This window comes from Hyperolius riggenbachi, chromosome 2, assembly GCF_040937935.1.
Source record: "Hyperolius riggenbachi isolate aHypRig1 chromosome 2, aHypRig1.pri, whole genome shotgun sequence".
Taxonomy (NCBI): domain Eukaryota; kingdom Metazoa; phylum Chordata; class Amphibia; order Anura; family Hyperoliidae; genus Hyperolius; species Hyperolius riggenbachi.
This window is the reverse complement of record NC_090647.1, coordinates 337,709,271-337,724,032: the sequence shown is the minus strand read 5'-3', so window position 1 is coordinate 337,724,032 and position 14,762 is coordinate 337,709,271. Positions and strand designations below refer to the sequence as shown.

At 42.0% G+C, this 14,762-nt stretch overlaps 1 protein-coding gene across 4 annotated transcripts in view; it reads left to right on the top strand.

Moving 5' to 3' along the window:
- The window catches only part of SCUBE3 (signal peptide, CUB domain and EGF like domain containing 3), a 158,288-nt gene that overhangs the window by 57,190 nt on the left and 86,336 nt on the right, over window positions 1–14,762 (top strand). For all 4 annotated transcript variants that reach the window (XM_068269407.1, XM_068269408.1, XM_068269406.1 and 1 more), the window contains 2 exons: window positions 785–907; window positions 4,419–4,535. In XM_068269407.1, the coding sequence (XP_068125508.1) occupies window positions 785–907; window positions 4,419–4,535 (240 nt within the window). The remainder of the gene's footprint in view (window positions 1–784; window positions 908–4,418; window positions 4,536–14,762) is intronic.

The window sequence follows — 14,762 nt, the reverse complement described above, 5'->3', positions numbered from 1 at the left end:
CAGGATCAAACTTCATCCCAATCAGTAGCCGATACCCCTTTCCCATGAGAAATCTTTACCTTTTCTCAAATAGGTCATCAGGGGGTCTGTGTGGCTGATATTGTAGTGAAACCCCTCCCACAGTGTGATGTCAGGACCATGGTCCTGACAGTTTGCTGTCTGTGAACCTTGTTCCATTGTGGGAATTACTGCTTTTTCCAACTGCCAAGCCAGTAATATCTCAGGTAGAGGAAAGGTGTACATCAGAAAAAGGTGCATGGTAATATCAGTATTTAATACCGATATTTTACTATTAAAGTGTAAAATACACTTCCTACCTTATGCCTAACCCTAAACTTCCCCCCTGCACAAACGTCCTACCTGACGCCTTACGCTAACTCTGCCCCGCACAAACTTCCTACCTGACACCGAACCCTAAACCCCACTCCCACAAGAAAAAACATTGTAATTTCTCATGGCGCCACCATAGGTGTCTATTGAAATGTCTGGATTGAGTTGCAATTTAGGCGCCTGCTATATATATATTGGGTGCAGCGGGTGCCCAAATTACCCCTCAATGCTGATATTGCAATAGGTGCCCATGGTGATGCCTAAATTGCCTGCTTGGAGAAGAAAGATTTTGCAATGGGATGACTAAATAATCTATACATTTATATTGTAAAAAATAAGCAATTTTATGAATTATGTTATTTTCACTACAGTTCATCTTTAATCAACATATTCTAGTTTTAGGTGGAGTGGTTGTTTAATATTTTCTCATCTTTTTTGTTTTGTTTGTTTTCAGAAGGTTTGCTGTGCATGAACAGAAACCATGGATGTGCACATATTTGCCGGGAAACTCCGAAGGGTGTGTCATGTGAATGCCGACCAGGATTCGAATTAACAAGCAACCAAAAAGACTGCAAATGTAAGAGTGTCAAAATTGTTTGATTGGTTAAGGTCAGTGTTAGGCATAGATAGTTACTACTTGCATTGGGAGAGAAAGGGTAAGTGCTTCTCAGCAAATTTAAAGATCCATATGCAATTAACGTTTTCTCCTAGGTGATATTTTCACCCTTGCCATAAAATGCCTTTTAAAACCAACCACCAGCCAGCAAGAAAATAAAATACTCAAAATAAATTTTATAGTACTTTTTCACCAACTTTTGGGTACTTTTTTCAAATGTAAACTGCTGAAAAGTTATTGTTTAGAGAAGATGAAAAATGATCTCCTAGGATTATCTCCTTAAAGGGACACTTAAGTCAAACAAAAAAAATGAGTTTTACTCAACTAGGGCTTCCAATAGCCCCCTGCAGCTGTCCAGTGCCCTCGCCATCTCCCTCCGATTCTCCTAGCCCCACTGGCAGCCACTTCCTGTTTCGGTGACAGGAGCTGACAGGCTGGGGACGCGAGTGATTTTTCGCGTTCCCAGACACATTAGCACCCTCTATGCTGCTATATGGTATATGATATATGCTAAGAATCACTCGCGTCCCCAGCCTGTCAGCTCCTGTCACTGAAACAGCAAGTGGCTGCCGGCGGGGCCGGGAGGATCGGAGGGAGACGGCGAGGGCACCGGAGAGCTGCAGGGGGCTATTGGAAGCCCTAGGTGAGTAAAACTCTTTTTTTTTTTTTTGACTTAAGTGTCCCTTTAATTATCTCCTTAATTGCATATATGTCATACTGTGCTGTCATTTCTCCAGACAAATACAGCAGGAGCTGAAAACTGATTGTAAAAGATACATTGTTTACTCATAATGCAATACATGTTAGCAGAAGAACTGTGGGAAACAAGTCTGCAAAGTAACTTGAGAGCAACTTACAAGACAAAAAGAAGAGTTGTACATTGCTTGCACATGCCCAGGTGGGATATGCTTGTACATGTAGTGGGAATGCAGTCACAAGAAACATTTTTAATAAGCTCTTGTTGAATATGTTTAGAGGGACTCAGCACTGGAAAGGAGTGCTGTAGGTGGATCCCAGAGGTACTTACAGCCCATTACGGAGGTACTGTAAGTATCTAATTCTAACAAGGGGGGAGCAGTGGCGTATCTACCATAAGGCTGCAGGTGCTCACAGCACCGGGTGTAGCCATGGCTAGGGGTGCTGCTGTGGTGCTCAGTCACAGTGTTCTTCCACTTGGGACCTGTTTTCATAGTTTGGGCAACATTCGGGAAAAAAGCAGCAGGCAGTGCATGGGACTGTATTACTTCCTGCACTAGATGTAGCACCTCTTTCCCTTCCTGTCCCATGGGCAATGTGTCTCCTTGCTCTCTACACACAGTCTGTAGTGAGTGAATGTGCAGAGCAGCAGGGTGAGTAGAGAGAATGATTTGCTGTGCTGCAGCTTTCCCAGCAGGGAGCAGGGAGAGGTGGCAGGATGTGTTTAGTGCTTCACAAGTTGCCTGTCATTAGTAGTCATGTGCACTGGCTGCTGTAATACCAGAATGCCCCAGACTATTGATTATTTATCCTGATCAGAGTAATTAATAATGCATGGGCAGTCTGCTGTTGCAGAAGCCAGGGATACAGATGCTAACAGCTGACTTCTGTAATGAGCAGAGAAGCAAGCTCCAGGCAATTAAGATTAGCTTGATCGCAGGTAATCTCTTTAGGTAAATATCTCTTTTCCCAGATCCCCCTCCCACCCTGATGTCTTCCCCCATGACCCTTTCCTCTTTTCAGGTTTTAGTGACTTCTTTTAACAGCATGTCCCTGCCAAACAGCACTAGTGATGTCTGCAGTCCTGGGCCCATATGCAATTCACCTTTTCACCTGAGTTTTCTCATAGGAGATCATTTTTCATCTTCTATTTAAAATGACTTCCCATCACTTTTCAACTAAAAAACTACGAAAAGTAAATGGAAAAGTACTATCAAAATTATTTTGAGTATTTTCTTGCTTTCTGGGGGCTTAAAAGGCATTTTATTGACACATTTAAAAATATTATCTAGGAGAAAACTCAGGAGAAAAAGTGAATTACATATGGCCCCTGGTGAGAGGTCTTCCTGCCATTTCTCCTCTCCCACCAGGCTTTCTGACCTGTGCTTCTACCTCTTTATTCTCCCCCCCCCCCCCCCGCATGCATCCCCCTCTTTGTATGTTCCCCTTTTCTGACTGTCCTCAGAGGAAATCACAATATAATTGTAATATAGTCATAGCCTAATGTCCTACCATATTATTATTGTGTATTTATATAGCACTGACATCTTCTGCAGCACTGTATAGAGTACAGGGTATAGAGAAAGATAGCTCCGTCTTCATCCTGATGACTCCTTTACCCTAAAAGTCCCCCAAAAATTGCAGCAAAACACTTGGTGCCCCAAACCATCAACCCTCCCATACAAAAATGGTTGTTTGGGGAAGAGGGGGTGACTGTAAATAATCAGCACCGTCTGTCAAGTTCCCTAGGTACGCCACTGGGGGGGGGGGAGCAAAAGTTCTCTTGCCCTAGCAGAATAGACTTGTCTTAGTAATGAAGGACAAAGGGCTCCTCCCACATCCACGTGCCCTAAAAGTAATGTAGGGTAACAGCATTGGGGTTTATGGTGCTATGTGGCCACAACCTTTATAGTTAATAACCAAATAACCACTCTCACCTAGATGAATAACTAAAATTACTTTCTTACTAACACGGTAGATACAAAAAAACATAAAGGATTTTATTACATTTTAACATCAGAAGTCATATCCATCTTCCAAATTCTGCAACTTCTTAACTTCTTTGCTGCATTTGTGTTTGTTCTGTAATATTCAGCATGCCTTGTTGATTAAGGGGTGAATGAGACTTTGTCTTACACTGTGTGTGTTTGTGTGTATGTTTTTTGTGTTTTTGTCTCTGATTCCCACCTTCTACAAAGTGCACACAAGTGCATACATGCATATGCAGGCAGTTTGAAACATATTTTCACCAGTCATTGCACCACATGGCTGCGGCACATTTCTCTAATCATTTTTGCAAACAGCCAAGGCAGTTCATTGGTCAACAATGAACTTGGAAACATTCACACATATACTATTTCCTTCCTTTTATTTTTAGGGCCCTTTTCCACAGGTGGCTGAGCTATGCACTCAGTGAGCAGTTACCAGGCAGCAGCAAGCAGTTACCAGGCAGCAGTGAGCAGTTACCAGGCAGCAGCAAGCAGTTGTGAGAGTTTGACAGTCTTAGGGCCCCTAATAGAACTACCGTAATTGCAGTTTACGACATGCAACTGTAGAAGTATTTTTATGGTTGATATTGTTTGGCAGCATGACATGGATCAGTGTGCATTTGTTTTCAACAGTTATTAATAAAATAACATTCTACATATAATTAAATAATACATTTTCTGTTTCAGCCAATATTTGGTGCTCTGATTTTTGTTTCTTTTTACTATGAATATACAGTATAATTATTCACATCCAATAATGATTGCTGTTTGTATTTCATGTATTGTAGTGACTTGTAACTATGGCAATGGTGGCTGCCAACACACATGTGACGACACTGATCATGGTCCCCGCTGTGGTTGTCATGTCAAATTTATTCTGCACTCTGATAGCAAAACTTGTATAGGTAAGTGAGGCACGTATTAAAATATTAGAACTTGTACAAAAGAAAGCCAGTTTTATTGTATACATTTTTTTTCCCTTTAACATTTTAAATTGTCCAGATGTTAATTTCAATCTACTACTACATAAACCCACATTCATGAATGAATTTGAATATGAAGAAAAAACTGAACATAAATTTAGCATAACATTTTCACAGTCATTTTTTTGTATTGTAACTTTAACTTATGAAGTTACTTTGACATGAAACACATCTGTCTGTACACATCTGTGAATACTGAGACTCTTCAAAGGGTGAGGCTTTTGAAAAAGGCTAGAGGCCCACTTGAGTGAGTTTAGCTTCACTTTGGGATCGCCAACCAAATAGCACTGTGCTGAACCTCGCAGTGGTGGTGAACCCGCCGGATCAGAGAAAAATGGCGCACGGCACCAATGCTTAAAAATGGCACCGCATGCAAAAGGTAGGCTTAACGTTATTTAACATTAATAAGGGATAATAATGGCGCACAGAGAAAAATGATGAAAGAGGGCACACAGTGACGTTATTTATCAATTGCGTTGTACATAAACCAAAGAGTAAACGTTATTTAACTTTAAAACAGTGAATGGATTTAATATAACACTGTTTTCATTAACTAAATTTTAATGTTTCATCATGTTTTTGTTTGTAGAAAGTCCCTTAATGTTAATTCCTGTAGCAGCAGACTTCTATTAAACGTAAATTAACCAAGTGTATGCGGATTTCTGTAAAGGTTTTTTATTTTCAAGTCTCATTCGAATTAATGCCTGTAACTGCATACTCTGTATTTCATTGTTTTAAGTTCAGTAACTTTTTTTTTTCGTGTGTGTGTGTTATAGAATGATAATTATGGTAAATAACGCCTGTTACAGTATACGCTATAGAAACATAAATGAACCCCAAGCATTAGAATGTATGTAGCATACTTCCTAAAAACATTAACTAAGGGTTCATCAATTCTAATAGCTGATTGTTGCTGATCGATTCTGCCTCTATTTGTCTCCCTGCAACTAGTTCATAAAAACACTAATTCATATTTTAATAAGAGATTGCAGGAAACGATAAATAGCGTTTTGTAAGACTTTTATTGGAGTAACCATGTGCCAATATTTAACCCGTGCCATGTATAAATATTTTTTTTTAAAAAGCAATTAAAAAAGTATTCTCGATCAGTCTTGAACCTAGAAACCTGAGAGCCCAGAGTCAATACCTGAGAGTGAGATTATAATACTTAAATCCTCTATTTGTTGAACACTTGAAATTACACCATCTAGTGGCTAAATTGTATACTATCTTAATTGCTGGTCTACGTTTTACAGGGGGTCTACTTATCTAAACGGTAAAAAAAGATTTTTTAACTTAACATTAATTAACAATAAGCGGCAAAAAGATTAGCAGCGTCAACGTGTGCCATTATTCGCAGGCGCCATTTTCCACTGTACCCGAACCCGCAGCATTTTTGGAACAATTGAGCTCCGAACCTAAAGATAAGAGCACTGCAAAATCACTTTTCAATCGCTGCAAAAAGGGATTTTGCAGCAATTTTGTGGTTGACCTCCTGTTTAAATCAAGTCTTAAGTGCCTCCCAGGTCTTCCGAGGTACAGCTCTCAACGCCTAGCACCACCCCCTAACACAAGACGTCATCTGTGAAGATAGAGAAGCACCTATGACCCTTGTGCTAGGGGGCGGGCGAAGCATCAGAAGCCAGCCGAAATGAAGCTCGGGAGACCCGGTAAGTATTTTAAACTTTATTTACATGTTAAAAAAGAAGAAAATAGAAACGCTGTACAATTGCCAGCAGTAGATTGTATGGTGCTTCCCAACACCGTAGGGGCGGAAAACATGTTGGGGCCCGCTGCACAAAGTGCTTGTGCAATTGCAAGTGCAGGCGCGATACCCAGTGTGACCCAGGTCATAGGGTTGGCTTGATTCAGACAAAGGCATGTTTGCATATATTGAAACAGAGGCAGAGGAGTAGCTATGGGTGGAGCACTGTGAGGGCGCTCAGCACGGCCATTGCACCTCCACATGCGTGAGAGGTGGCTCGCTGGCTGCCCGAAGTGCCCCTGCTTCTCTCCCTCCTTCTGCAGAAGCAATAACAGCAGCAGAATAAGGCTATCTAAAGGGGGCACATCTGGCTATCTAAACAGGGTGAAGGGGACACATCTGGCTAACGAAAGGGGCATACATTAGCTATTTAAAGGGGGGCACATCTGGCTATCTGAATGGGGTTAAGGGGTCATACATATCTAAATAACTTTTGACTCCACCCATGACCACAACCACATTCTGATGTGTGGCCACACCCATTTTGTTTAGTGGGAGTTGCAAAAACGTTGTCCTCGGGCGCTGAAAACCCTAGCTACGCTCTTTGGATTTGACAACTTTTCTAACGTATATTTTGATTAACAGCACATATAATTTAGTTATGGAAAATTATTTTCCCCTTTATATTAACCACTTTACCCCCGCGCGTACGTATTTCTCCGCCCCTTTTTCCATCCTTTAAAAACCAGGGACGGAGAAACACGTACTTTCCGCGTTCCCGACGCTGTCCGCGCTCCCGCTCGTAAACACGCCGCCCGCCGCTAGTAAAACCGCCGCCGCCCGCTCGCCCGGAGATCAATGAACGGGAAAATCCATTCCCGTTCGTTGATCTAAGCCCCACAATGACCCGCTGCTCTCCTATGGGCAGCGCGATCATTGTGAGAAGAAACTCACGTGTCCAGCCTCCTTATTCTTCCTCCAAGCTTCCGGAAGGAGGCTTGGAGGTCGCAATAAAGCAAAAAGTTACTGTGGCCATCTTGTGGCCAAATAGTAAACTACACCCTACACATTTTTCACATACAAATAAATGACTTTTACACACAAAATTAACTCATTACCTCCCACACTCCCCATTTTTTTTTTTTTTGTAATTAAAAAAAAAATCAAAAATTTACAATTAAAAAAAATACATAATTAGTTACCTTAGGGACTGAACTTTTTAAATATTTAAGTCAAGAGGGTATAAACACTGTTACTTTATAAACTATGGGCTTGTAATTAGGGATGGACGCAAAACTGAAAAAAATGCACCTTTATTTCCAAATGAAATATTGGCGCCAAACATTGTGATAGGGACATAATTTAAACGGTTTTATAACCGGGACAAAAGGGCACATAAATTTCATGGGTTTTAATTACAGTAGCATGCATTATTTAAAAACTATAATGGCCGAAAACTGAAAAATAATTTTTTTTTCCCCACATTTTTCCTATTTTCCCATTAAAACACATTTAGAAAAAAATAATTCTTGGCATAATGTCCCACCTAAAGAAAGCCTAATTGGTGGCGAAAAAAACAAGATATAGTTCATTTCATTGCGATAAGTAATAATAAAGTTATAGACGAATGAATGGAAGGAGCGCTGAAAGGTGAAAATTGCTCTGGTGGTCAGGGGGTAAAACCCCTCAGTGGTGAAGTGGTTAAAGTTGTTATAGTTATTTATTCTCCACCGAGCAGTACAGAGAAAACACCTCTATCTACTGGAGGCACTGCTCTTTAAAGTGTTCCCATTCATAAGTGTGCTTTGCATGTCTTACAATGGGGCCCTGATTTATATCTTAATAAATGTAATGTAGGAGATAGCCTGGAAGAACTGTGTCTACGGTATACAGTATATATACTGCATATATATCTTCCAGGCTTTTCTCGTACACAGGTCTGGTTATGGGGCCCTACGCAAAATTAACATGGGACCAGTTTGTCCCTGTGGAAGCACCGTCCCTGCTCATACACATTCCAAAGCCTCTGATCAACTTCAGAAATCCACCTGTTGCTGTCTGCAGTTCGGCATTCAGGTAAATTTCCTTAAAAAAAAAACCTGGTTATGCTGATCGAGCTCTGTAGCCTGATGACAAGGAAGACTTAGTTTACAACAGCTAAGGTTGGTAATACTGTGAAGAACTGCATTTTGTGGCCAACAAGCATTGGGCTTGTTTGGTCTGTTAATCAGGGATGTATCTATATAACTTGTTGCCAGGATATGGCAAGGATTTTGTTTGGAGACTTTATTTTGTATTAGCACCAATAAGCTCACCATTGTTTGAATGAAATAAACCACTGGAGTAACTTTGGCACATTAAGAAGGCTACTCTCCCCTGAGAAACTTGCTCCGGGCAGATACCTGTCCCCAATTTACGTACATATGGTGGAAGATGCAGGCAATGATGACTGATGACTCTGCCATCTGAAAGAAATAAAGAATTGAAGGATCTGTTTAAATGGTTATTTACAGTATGTCCAGTGTTGCACAGCAGAAAGCAGATGCTTACTTTTAGAACATAATTAATGCTGTACAAGCAAACATTGCATCACAGCAAAAGTCCCCTTTGGCTGCATCTTTCAAATGCCCAAACTGGAACAGGCCAAACTGAAGGTACAGTATATTAAGCAGGAAATGTTCAAAAGGGATTTACTAGACATTCTACTTCTGGTGTGGGAGCTGCAATTTTCTTTGTGGAGAAGAAAGGCCATGCCTCATGCTCTTGTGTGAATGATAAAGTCAAGAATGGTTACCATCTGCCATTGTTTCCAAAGCTTTTCCAGTAGCTCCAATCGGCTAAAATCTTTAATTTTACTTTACCTGCAAAGTCCTGCAATTTGATCAGAATTTGAGAGGAGGGCACATGGGAGACACTTTTCCATACTATATATATTATGATAGCTTTGGTCTATGCACCAGCTACCTTCCAATACTTCATCTGAGTACCACTGAAGTGAGCTTGTACTTTGCCAACTGATCATAGAGGTATGTGCCCTTAAGAGACACATACCTTACAGCACTTTTCTAGTCTTTCTCCGGTACCCGCAATCCATTCCTAAAATATTCAACAGGCGTTTGTCAAATATGTAAAAAGAGGAAGAGGCAGACCTCCTTATGTTTCCATGCTAATACCCAGCCATTAAAGAGGAACTGTAGTGAAAATAATGTGATATAATATTGATTATTTTTTACAATATTGATTTATAGATTATTTATAGATTATTTAGTGTTTGCCCACTGTAAATATTATATTTTTCTAGGCAAGACTCAGATCACTCTCAAGCTGTACGATGTTGGCCACACATGATACAATTTTTTTTTTAATTCGAAAATTACGGTACAATCTTTTGATTTATCGTTTTCCCCCAATTCTGAAAAAAAAATAATTGTAAATCAAGAAATGTACAATTTATCCTGCATTATATAATTTTCTGAAAAATGTATCAGAATTTTCTACAACAGCGTATTGACAAAAATTGAAAATAAAATGGGAAATTCGATCACATTTCTCGATAAAAAAAAAATCAAGATTCAATTTTTCCATCCAATCCTTCTTCTAAAAAAATGAGAGAATAAAATATTTTATTGTATTGTGTGTGGTTACCCTTACAGATGAAGTAGGTATAGAACATGTGCACCAGGGAATCCTAAAGTATTGTGCACACACAAGATTATTTGAATTTATATATGGAGTACCTATCTCATTTGCCTTTGTTGATCCAGTGTGTGACCACGATCTGAGCACCCACATTACCCTAGGGCAGTTACCAAATAGTGTGCACACTCTACCTACTACTACTATGTTACCTGTACAGAGATTAACCAGTGACTGATGTGGTTATGGGTCCGGAGCTAGATATGCTTTATACTGCAATGTATTCCTTGTGTAGCTGACAACAGTCATTGCAGAAAGGGCCGGTTTACACGGATGAATGTGAGCGTTTTTTTATTATTATTTAATCGCATTGTTTCTACCCCTACCAATAGGTTGTAATGGGAGCATTTTTTGTGTTCCTGTTTGACATCGTTGACAATCGTTTTCAAAAGCGGTGCGGTCGATCAACTTCTCTGCCAGCATTAAAAACTGCTGGCAGTCGCCTTCCAAAGCCAACAAACACTCTGGTTGTCTTTTCAAGGTGTCCTGGAGGTATGTGGTTGACAGGAAGTGGACCACAATTCTCAAGGTGGAGAGGACAGGAAGTTAACTATAATCCTCTGGGCCATTGAATCGCCATAAAAAGTTATCAAACGCGAACACTTTAACAAACGCTGTTAACCACTTACAAATGACTTGACTAAACGATATGGCATTTGAAAGCAGTCAGTGTTCAGCATTTGAAAGAACAGAAATGACAGGCCTCTTCAGACGTCCATATGAACTGGCCCTAAAACTAGAGAGACTGTAGAGGGGGAAAGGGATCTGGCAAGTTTTACTTCCTGAACTCTGAGCCAAACAAAGCAATGAGAATCCTGGCAAGCTTTTTATACCAAACTCAATATTCTTGACATGATTTCCTGCAATCTTACTGTCAAATTACAGTAGCTAGTACAGCCTGAAACAGAGACACAATAATTACCAACATTTAGTTACAGAATAGCTTGTGTTGTGATTTTACGCGTTTTATAAAGTTTTATACTAAAACAGAGTCACCATTTAACTTTTCTTGTACAAGTAATAAATGTGTTCATTTTTGCACATGAAAGTTTCCAGTAAAAGAAATGGTGAGACTACTAAAATGTGTGCACATATACACGTAAGTGCATGCACACATTTATGTAGGCATATTATGTGTAATGTGTTTCAAAAGTTTTAGATTATAATTCTTAATTGATCAGATTAGGTTATAATTCTTAACTGAACTTTTCAACCAAATAATACAGCCCAATAATGAGTAACTATATATTTGTAAAATATGTTAAAAGCATACAAATATAAAGGTCAAAGATGAAAACAACAAAAATCATATTATAATAAACCAGGAACTCAACTAAAATGCAAAAAATACTATGGGCTTGATTCAGTAAACGGTGCTAACCTACTTAGCACGCCTAAAGACTTTAGGCGTGTTAACCAGGGTGCTAAGTAGGTTAGCACTGTTTCTAAAATCAGCGGTGCGCGCGGAAAGTCGCATAGATGTGAATGGGCACTTCGCGCGCACTGCGCCGTGCGCGCGCAAAACTTTGCGTGCTGTTCTTTGTGCGCGATCTGATTTTAACACACCCAAACTGAGTTAAGGCGTGATAATGGCCTTTTCAGAAGTGTGCTAACAGTTAGCACTGCTTACTGAATCGAGCCCTATGTCTCAGAAAGGGTAGAGGCAAATCTACAATAATTATTCTGGAAGATAAAAAGGGAGGGGGCACAAAATCAAATGGCACTAGTCTACTTGAGTGAACACAATGGGAAACCTCATGGACTGACTCTCCCTGCTAATGACCTTTTGGTTGCAACCACTAATTTGTAAGTAATAGGGGACTCAGTGGGAAACACTATCCACACCATCAACCGAATAGGTTTAGTAAAGTTGCTAAAAGTGGAGATCCTGGTGTGCAATTTTAGAGATTATTTAATGGATAGTGTTACCCGCTGGGTCTCCTATTTTTTTTAGAAATTAGTGGTTGCAACCACTTAGTCATTGGCTATTAGTCTATGAGGTTTCCCGCTGGGTACCCTCAACTTGACTAGCTCCAATCAAATTGCAAAATCTTAAAAATTCAGATTTTTTTTTCCCAAGGGCAAACAAGTTGGCCTGCAATCCCCCAGTGTTTGGAGGCAAGCTTTCATTCTACAAACCCTGACAACACTTAGGATGGGAGAGGGAGTAATGTCAGATAATTTGGAAGTGTCACCAAGGATACCAGTCAGATTTCACCTTTCAGGAGAGTAAAACCATCACAAAAATGAAACAATTTTGGAATGGTTAGCACTGTTATAATGAGTGTACATTATAATTCATTTTAGCCAACTACAGCAATAACATTAAAAAGAACAAAGTCTTTGAATGGAATCCTAAAATAATGTTAATTCTGTTTGGTTTCTTTTGATCAAGGGGGGGGGGGGGGGGGGGGGTCAGAAAAGGCATTAACCAAACATTTGTGTCTGGACCATATGTTCTGGTGCACCAATTACTGTTATTAATAATAAGTAATCAAAATAATTATGACTATTAAGGATTAATTCCACCCAAACCATTACTTGATAGTTTTTGATAAAGCAGAAATAATTATAAATTCTAAATTCTCTGGATGTTAAGGGGTGTGAGTCTCCATTGAGAAAGTTCCTCTTTACAACCTGTTGACTAATGAGAACCCTGCAGGTTCTGGAGACAGGAAGTGAGGGACTGCAGTAAAACCTAGCAGGCTAACTTTTTCCCATTGTATAAAAGATTTTTATTAATAGCTGCATTGGTGTGAGAGAGGCTTCAGATTCTTTTTTTGTGGCCGACCTAAATTTCACCTCTGACAGGATAGCAAAACCCTCCCTGAAACCATCACAAAGCAACTTTGCCCCCTGAACGTTCTCAAAACGCTCGAGCCAAGGCAGCATCACTTCTAGGTTCACTGGCGTCATTCCTTTTTCCAGAACCTCCCCCCTGTCTCCTGAAGCCACCACTTTTTCCTTTCGGAAACATTTTGAGGCTGGGTGGCTCCCACCGCATGAATTGCATTCATGCTTAAACTTGCAGATTGTACCAAATTTAGAGTGGGAATCATTAAAGGCCCAACAGGTGCCTTTTCGCCCGCCTCCCAATGCCCCCCGCCTGAAGGGGCTGCGCTACTCGGAAACGGCGACTGGGAACTGGAAGCAGAGTACACCCCCCCCCCCTTCGTATTCATCACCCTTAGCCAGATCCCGATGTCCTTATGATGGCAATCCAGATCTGGCTGGATCAAGACATACCCCCGTAAGTCCGATGCGCCTCCCAAATAGCATCAAGGTAGCAGAAAAGAGAAGTGCATTTTTCTGGAGTCCTTTCCCCGATCACGCTGCCTAAAATTGTAAAGGCCTGTAGCCAATTTCCAAATGTGCAGGGAATTAATCGAAAACGACGTCTATCCTCCTCTTCCTCTTTTCTGTGCTCTTTGCCCTTTACCCCTCGGTCAATGTTAAAGAGTTCAAGAGGGAGCAGCGTGAAAATGTCCTCATACTCCCTCTCCCAGATCTTTTCCTTGACTTCCGTTTTTAAATGCACCCACAGGGGACCCTTATAACGTGTAAGAATGCCCCTTTGCAAAATCCAATATAGGAACCCTCTTTTCCTTATCACCCGTCCCTTCAACTGCTGCCACCCCATGCTCTTCGCTCACTGCTGGGCCCTCCACCACACTGTGAGAGCTTACACTTAACCCGGATACCTCCCCAGCAGAACTACCACCCCAAACCCCCCCACATTCACAACCGGGCTGCTACTGCTTGCAGTTGTACCCGCTGGCTCAAGCCTATCCAAAAGAGAACGTACACCATCTATGAACCCCCTCGACGTATATCCATTACTATTAGAATCTAATGGTATGACAGCTTGTGGCGTATGTGAAATTGTCTCACCTGAAGGATGTGCAGGTGTGGCTGACCTGCGCCTCCCGCCCCACCTAAGGACTGCCACTGGTAACTAGGCCCTGGAAAGGCCGGCCCCCCAGCCATCAAGTTAACTCCATGCCCGATCCCATAAGCCACACCTGACGGGGGATGAAAATTGCTCCCCTCCCCCCTTGCAAACCAACTAGCCTGACCCACTCCAGTATCTAGCCCTGAACCTGGCTGCCGCCCCCCCCCTGCAGGTACCGCTGGTGTGAATCCTCCTGAGGGCCCTGAACTGGGCCCAGCTGCCCCCCTGTCGCCCCGCTGACCCATTGCGCTGACCCCTGCTCCCCTGTCCAGCTCGCTCCTGGGTGTCCCCACCCCTGCTTGGGCTAGCCCCCGCCTGCCCTGGCCTGCTGCACAAAAGCCTGGATGCTGTGTGCCAATGCCTCTGAAGGCCCGGAGGCCACATCAGGCAACATGAGAGCTGTGGATGCCTCAGGCCTCCTCTCCTCCCCCCATTCTTTCCTGCGCTCCCCTTTTCTCTCCTAGGACCCTTGCCTTTTCCCTTCTTCCCCCCGCCTCCTCTCCCAGCTACCGGCCCAGCACGAGGCCCAGAGCCTCTCCCCTGTGCACTTACCGCACCACTGCTTGTGCCGGCTCTGGTAGATGTTCTGTCTCCACTGGCCGCATGTGCTCTAGCGGCGGGTGGAGAACGGGAGAGCTGGTCAGTGGGCCTCCTCATGCGTCTGGGCCACTCCTCCGCTGCCTGCGCCGCAACCCCCGCACTGCTGGTCGCCGGGATGGCTGCAATCAGCTGCTGCAGCCATCCGTCTCCTCTTCTCGCGCTCTCCTCCTGGAGGTAGCGCGCTAGCTCCACTGTG